Below are 7,634 nucleotides of genomic sequence, written 5' to 3'. Positions count from 1 at the left end.
GCCAAACTGAGATATCGGGAGAGAAGGGCCTTGGTCAGGGAGTCAAGCACTGAATTAGATAATTGAACAAGAAAAAACAATATATTTTTGGAGAATAAAGAAAGTTCTGGAACTGTCAAGACAATAACTTGTCTGTTTCTCATTGTTATTACAGGCCGACTCAGATCAAGCCAGAGGCCGTTAATTTCAGCAGTGAGGACAGACGCAGCCTGCCTCTCTCCTTCCACACTGAGTCCAAACCTACAGTCACAGGGTCCTGATTGTGACAGTCGAGACCAGTTTGCACTGCAGGATCCAGAGATGGCATCAGTGAAGCTGGAAGACTGCAGTCAAACACTGGAGCTGAATGCCAACATTAAAGATGAAGTGGAGGAGAAGATTGGGACATCTGTTTCTCATGGTAAGCACAGGTTCTATCTAAGTGTGTTGTTCGTTCCAACTTCCCACTGTGTATGAAAAGTTGCAGTAGAACTGTTTCATGATGAACTGTTTCAATGAGAAGGTAGATGTTATTTCATGCTACTGACACTTGCATGGTTTGACACCAGTATTGCCAGCATTTGTTTTATTCATTGGGCTGTCTGCAGTGATCAGAGAGTAGACTAAAGAAGTGAAGTAGACAAACTGCCAGTGTTGTAAAGTTCTATGAAATGAGTCTGTGTAGTTACTAACCCTTGTGATAGTGAGAGGAGGATGATATGAAATGAGTCTGTGTAGTTACTAACCCTTGTTATAGTGAGTAGAGGATGACACTCCCCTTTTTAGCTTTCATCTCTTACCCACTTTTAGAATAGTTTTATTCCCCTGTATTGTACAGCCTACTGATATGAATACATTCAGTACCAGCCTACTGATATGAATACATATGTCACCCGGTACAGATAGAAGAGGACTGGCCACCCCTTTGAGCCTGGTTCCTCTACGTTTCTTCCAAGGTTCCTGCTTTCTAGGGAGTGTTTCATAACCACTGTGCTTCTGCATACACCTACTCATTCAAAGGTTTTTCTTTCTTTCTACATTGTAGAATAATAGCGAAGACATCAAAACTATGAAATAACACACATGGAATCATGTAGTAAACAAAAAAAAGTATTAAACAAATCAAAATAGATTTGAGATTCTTCAAAGTAGCCACCCTTTGCCTTGATGACAGCTTTGCACTCTTGGCATTCTCTCAACCAGCTTCATGAGGTAGTCACCCGGAATGCATTTAAATTAACAGAAGTGCCTTAAGTTAATTTGTGGAATATCTTACCTTAATGCGTTTGAGCCAATCAGTTGTGTTGTGACAAGGTAGGGGGGGTATAGAGAAGAGAGCCCTGTTTGGTAAAAGACCAAGTCCATATTATGGCAAGACCAGCTCAAATAAGCAAAGAGAAATGACAGAACATTTCAAGAACTTTGACAGTTTCTTCAAGTGCAGTCGCAAAAACCATCAAGCGCTATGATGAAACTTGGTTCCATGGCTTTCATGAGGACCACCACAGGAAAGGGAAGACCCAGAGTTACCTCTGCTGCAGGGGATAAGTTCATTAGAGTTACCAGCCTCAAATTGCAGCTCAAATAAATGCTACAGAGTTCAAGTAACAGACAAATCAACTACTCAGAAGACACTGTGTGAATCAGGCCTTCATGGTCGGATTGCTGCAAAGAAACCACTACTAAAGCACACCAATAAGAAAATACGTACTTGGGCCAAGAAACACGAGCAATGGACACTAGACCTGTGGAAATCTGTCCTTTGGTCTGATGAGTCCAACTTTCAGATTTTTGCTTCCATCCGCCGTGTCTTTGTGAGACGCAGAGTAGGTGACTGGATGATCTCCGCATGTGTATTTCCTACCGTGAAGCATGGAGGAGGTGTGATGTTGTGGCGGTGCTTTGCTGGTGACACTGTCTGATTTATTTAGAATTCAAGGCACATGTAACCAGCATGGCTACCACAGCATTCTGCAGTGAGACAACATTCCATCGGTTTGGGCTTAGTGGGACTCATTTGTTTTTCAACAGGACAATGACACAACACACCTCCAGGCTATGTAAGGGCTATTTGACCAAGAAGGAGAGTGATGAAGTGCTGCATCAGATGACCTGGCCTCCACAATCACCAGACCTTAACCCAATTGAGATGGTTTGGGATGAGTTGGATTGCAGAGTGAAGGAAAAGCAGCCAACAATTTGCTCAGCATATGTGGGAAGTCCTTCAAACTGTTGGAAAAGCATTCCAGGTGAAGGTAGTTGAGATGCCAAGAGTGTGCAAAGCTGTGAAGGCAAACTACAAGATATTTTGATTCGTTTAACAATTCTTCGGTTATTTCATAGTTTTGATGTTGTAGAAAATAGCAAAAATAAAGAAACCCTTGAATGAGTAGGTGTGTCAACTTTTGACTGGTACTGTATATCACAGCAACTGACTGGTTCTTCTGATGTTCACACAGGAGACCATGTTGAGACATTCTCTACATCTATAGAGCAACAGCAGGAAGATCACAGAGCTAAGAGGTCTCACCACTGCCCACATTGTGAGGAGATTTTCCCAATTCTATCAAAGTTCAAAATACACCTAAAAATACACAAAGGAGGGAATCTGTATTTCTGCACTGACTGTGGGAAGAATTTCACAACATCAAAGGCTATGACAGTTCATCAGAGAGTACACACAGGAGAGAAGCCTTACTTCTGCTCTGACTGTGGAAAGAGTTTCTCTCGACGGGGCGACCTAAAAACACATGAACGTATACATACAGGAGAGAAGCCTTACTCCTGCTCTAATTGTGTAAAATGCTTCAACACATCAGGTGAGCTAAAAATTCACCAGAGAACACACACAGGAGAGAAGCCATACTTTTGCTCTGACTGTAGGGCGAGGTTCTCTCAACTGAGCCACCTAAAACAGCATGAACGTATACACACAGGAAAGAAGCCGTACTCCTGCTCTGACTGCGTAAAATGCTTCACAACATCATCTGAACTAAAAGTTCATCAGAGAACACACACAGGAGAGAAGCCTTACTTTTGCTCTGACTGTAGGGCGAGTTTCTCTCAACTGGGAAACTTAAAACAACATGAACGTGTACACACAGGCGAGAAGCCTTACTCCTGCTCTGATTGTGGAAAGAGTTTTTCTCGACGGGGCCACTTTAAAACACATGAGCATATACATACAGGAGATAAGCCTTACTCCTGCTCTGATTGTGGAAAGAGTTTCTCTCGACTGGGCGATCTAAAAATACATGAACGTATACATACAGGAGAGAAGCCTTACTCCTGCTTTAATTGTATAAAATGCTTCACAACATCAGGTGAGCTAAAAGTTCATCAGAGAACACACACAGGAGAGAAGCCATACTCCTGCTCTGATTGTAGGGTGAGTTTCTCTCAACTGAGCCACCTAAAACAGCATGAACGTATACACACAGGAGAGAAGCCTTACTCCTGCTCTGACTGTAGGAAGAGTTTCTCTCAATCGAGCCACCTGAAACAGCATGAACGTATACACACAGGAGAGAAGTCTTACTCCTGCTCTGACTGTGGAAAATGCTTCACAACATCATCTGAGCTTAAAGTTCATCAGAGAACACACACAGGAGAGAAGCCTTACTTCTGCTCTGACTGTGGGGCGAGGTTCTCTCAACTTGGAAACTTAAAACAACATGAACGTATACACACAGGAGAGAAGCCTTACTCCTGCTCTGACTGTGGGGCGAGTTTCTCTCAACCGTGCAACCTAAAAAATCATAAACGTATACACACAGGAGAGAAGCCTTACTCCTGCTCTGACTGTAGAAAGAGTTTCTCTCAACTGGGCCACTTAAAAAGACACCAAGGTATACATAAAGGAGAGTAGCTACGACCAGCGATTAGTCACTCCACTTAATTCTTCTCATAAAATAATTTGCAATGTTGAATTGGATCAAATGAAGAACAATGCAGAGAACAGGGAGCGTTATGGAATGATCAGTGAGCATCTTGGCAATTTTGCTGACAGTTGTGAATCTGATGCAGCCGAAGAGCTACTGCCCCTTTACCTGGGAAAGCACCGAACAACAGACCGGGATGTTGGACCATCGAAGAGGTGCAAATATGATGAAACCTACATTGATTTGGGGTTCACTTATATTGGGAATAGTGCCTTTCCTCAGCCAAAGTGTGTTTATAGCTCACAACTGAAACCTTCACTCTTGCGCAGACATTTTGAAAAAAAGCATGCCAAATTGAAAAATAAGCCACAGGAGTTTTTTGAGCAAGAATTAAGACAACTTTCGAGTAGTAAGACACCTATTAAAGCAACAGATGCCATTAATAAGAAGGGGCTAGAAGCGTCTTATACGGTGAGCTTCCGAGTGGCAAGGACAGGCAAGCACCATACTATTGTGGAGGACTTCATTCTTCCTGCTTCTGTGGATATGGCTGGAGGAAAGGCCCAAAAAAACTATACCGCATCGGTGACATGGCGAGATGTTTTGATACAATTACTGCTTCGTATATACAAGCCAGTGAATTCTATGGATTACAGCTGGATGAGTCAACAGACATGGCGGGCCTGGCACAGCTCCTGGTATATGTCCGTTACGTTTTTGGGGGGTCAATTAAGGAAGACATCCTCTTTTGCAAACTACTGGAAACCAGGACAACAGGATATCTTTTTAAAGTACTGGACAGCTTTGTGACATCAAATGGACTTTGGTGGTCAAGTGTTGGTATCTGTACTGATGGCGCGAAAGCCATGACAGGGAGACATAATGTGATCTTGCGAAACATCTGAGTGAATTGGGTGCGCAATTACACAGGTACTTTCGCGAAACTGATGACACAAACAGCTGGATTCGTTATCCCTTCTATGCCCCGCCTCCAGTCCACTTACCGATATCTGATCAAGAGAGCCTCATCAAAATGACAAAAAGCGGATCTGTGGAAATGGAATTTAATCAGAAGCCACTGCCAGATTTCTGGATTTGGATGCGCTCAGAGTATCCTGCCTTGGAAAATTGCGCTGTTAAGACTCTGATGCCCTTTGCGACCACGTACTTATGTGAGAGTGAATTCTCGGCCCTGACTAGCATAAAAACTAAATACAGGTACAGACTGTGTGTGGAAAATGATTTAAGACAGACTCTCCAATACAACCCAACATTGCTATGTGCATCCTCTCAAGCACAACCTTCTCATTAACCTGTGGTGAGGTATTCACCATTTTCAATTAACAAGTAAGGTTTTATATGTAAAATGGTTAAATAAAGAACATAATGTATTATTATTTGTGTTCTGGTCCTATAAGAGCTCTTTGTCACTTCCAACACGCCGGGTTGTGACGACAACTCACACTCATTTCTTATGTTTAATAAATGTATCCTATTGTGTGTGTGTGTGTGTGGCTTACAATATTTGAGTGCGCTGACCCTGGTGCTAGAGGGGGTACGCAGCTCGAGGTTGAATGTTTGAAGGGGTCCGGGACTATAAACATTTTGGGATCCACTGGTCTAGATAATCCCAGTTCCTGCTGTGTCATGCTGATGGGAAGACTAGGCTAAGGAGAACCATGCATCCATGCCATGTGTCAGCATTGCAGGCTGGTGGTGTGGGGTGTGTTTTCAGGGCACACATTGGGCCACCTTGATAAAAGTGGAGCAACATTTGAATGCCACAAGATGTCTGAACATCATTGCTGTGGGTATGTTTTTCAACGGCAGGGACTGGGAGACTAGTCAGGATCGAGGAAATTAGCAAAGTACAGAGAGATTCTTGATGAGAACCTGCTACCGAGTGCTCAGGAACTGTTGAGTAACTGTTGAAGTTAATGTTTGTACAATAATTTGTTCTGGGCAACATCTTTTCTTGTGTATAATTTTAAATTAAACAAACTGTTTTAAATGATATGGTGTCTATATATAAACCAAATTTGATCCCATTCACATTCTCACAAACAAATGGCCCACACTGTGTGTATATATAATTGTTGACGTCCGATGGTCATTCTTATGGTGGGTTGCAAAATGCAGGATCCTTCCAAGTTGAACCCACCAGATGGGGACCGACATGACGGTCCTGTGAGGATCAGGTTACAGTGGATCCCGGTTCTTCTAAGTATAGAGGTATCGATGGGGGGGTTTATGACCTCACGCCCATCTTAAATTATAATGCAACAGCCCAACTCTATTCTGTTCTCTAATGTGTGAGACTGGAATGTCTGTGTGCCTTAGGAAGAGTTTACAGCCCAAAACTACAGAGCATCAAATAAATGGACATGTATATTTGATCAGCCAAATGGTGGAAACAATGATGGATGGAATATGAATATGAATGTACATTTTATGTTATTAAAAGTTGAGGATGTTATTACAAAAACATTAACTTTAAGAGTTTTCATAATGTATATGTGATGTTTACATACTTTGTGTAGAAAATATCCAGATGAAAGAGAATGTTTTGGTGATGATAAGGCTGATTTTAGTTGTCCAAACGAGATCACAGAAAATCCTAATACCTTGTAACTAGCTACACCCAGAGAGTGTGTCATAAAGATGTAAACGCCCCTTTCTACTCTAGGGTATAAAACATGAGTTAAGAATTTACATATCAGACTAAGTTGAACATGCACTGCAGCCGAGGTCTACGACTAGTCGTGACCCCAAAACGCAACACGAGGTTGAAGACAAAGTAAATCTCTGAACAATCAAGTTTATGGTGGAGTAGCTATTCTTAGTACTGTATCAAGGAAGTTGAATTTAAGCAGAACCATCTGGCTATTCTTTTCAAGTCACCGGTTGTCTACATGGCCCTCTTACCCACGCCGGGAGCATCGACACGGCTGATTAGCCTCCTCAGAAGCCCACTCTCACAGAACGAGTGCAAGGAAACTGACAACTATGAGAAAGGACATTGTGACAGTTTGGAGAATCGGAGACTTGCACCTGAAGACGAATGAACAAGGCGTTGGCCAAACCTTTCCCACTAAGCGGAACTCGACCCACGAAGAGACACCCAACAGTGACCTTCAACACATAAATACATGCATTACACTTTTAACCCATAACAGGGGCAGTTATGCTGTTAGGGCTGAAACTAAGCATAGTTTACAAATGTATCCAAGTGTTGAATTTCTCTCTTGCTCTTTCTCTCTATGTAAATCTTTATCTTGTGTTGGTCCACTAGGGACCTGTTGCCATTGTATGAAGTTCTAACCAATAACCTAGACTGTTTGTGTATATGTATCTTATGTTATCGTTTAGCTTGTTAATAAATAATCAACTCAATGTGTGGTACGGAATTATTAGTGAGACCTGGGTTTGTGCAGATTTCCGAATTATGCCAAGTTCAGAATGAGACTGATGAAATGAATGAATTGGTGACTGCTATGAAATCGATATATTCTGGAAATGGTAACTCATTAAACAAAATTTGCCTGTGGCTGCTCCAGGTTACGGAGTTAATTGTTACAGGATTAATTTAATCATAATTATTCAGTAAATAGAATGTCATCACATTAACGATAACGTGGCCATATTGACCAGGCCATATTGATGCCCCCCGTGCTAGAAACCTAAGATAATCTAGGCCTCACTGTTGAATTCAGTCCATAGGAATTGTGTAGCAAGTTACTCATACACCAAACAGGATTATTGTTGAGAGAGGCG

At 42.1% G+C, this 7,634-nt stretch overlaps 1 protein-coding gene across 1 annotated transcript; it reads left to right on the top strand.

Moving 5' to 3' along the window:
- Positions 1-2,440: 2,440 nt before the first annotated feature.
- LOC109877541 (zinc finger protein 271-like) lies at positions 2,441-7,253 on the top strand (the record flags this gene model as incomplete). The annotated part of the gene is made up of 1 exon (XM_020469779.2): positions 2,441-7,253. A coding segment is annotated over one exon (1,407 nt), but the record flags the coding sequence as incomplete, so codon positions are not given.
- Positions 7,254-7,634: the final 381 nt, after the last annotated feature.

This window comes from Oncorhynchus kisutch, unplaced genomic scaffold (assembly GCF_002021735.2).
Source record: "Oncorhynchus kisutch isolate 150728-3 unplaced genomic scaffold, Okis_V2 scaffold4085, whole genome shotgun sequence".
NCBI classification, from domain to species: Eukaryota; Metazoa; Chordata; class Actinopteri; order Salmoniformes; family Salmonidae; genus Oncorhynchus; species Oncorhynchus kisutch.
Note: the sequence above shows the minus strand (reverse complement) of the source record. Positions and strands in the feature narration are given on the sequence as shown.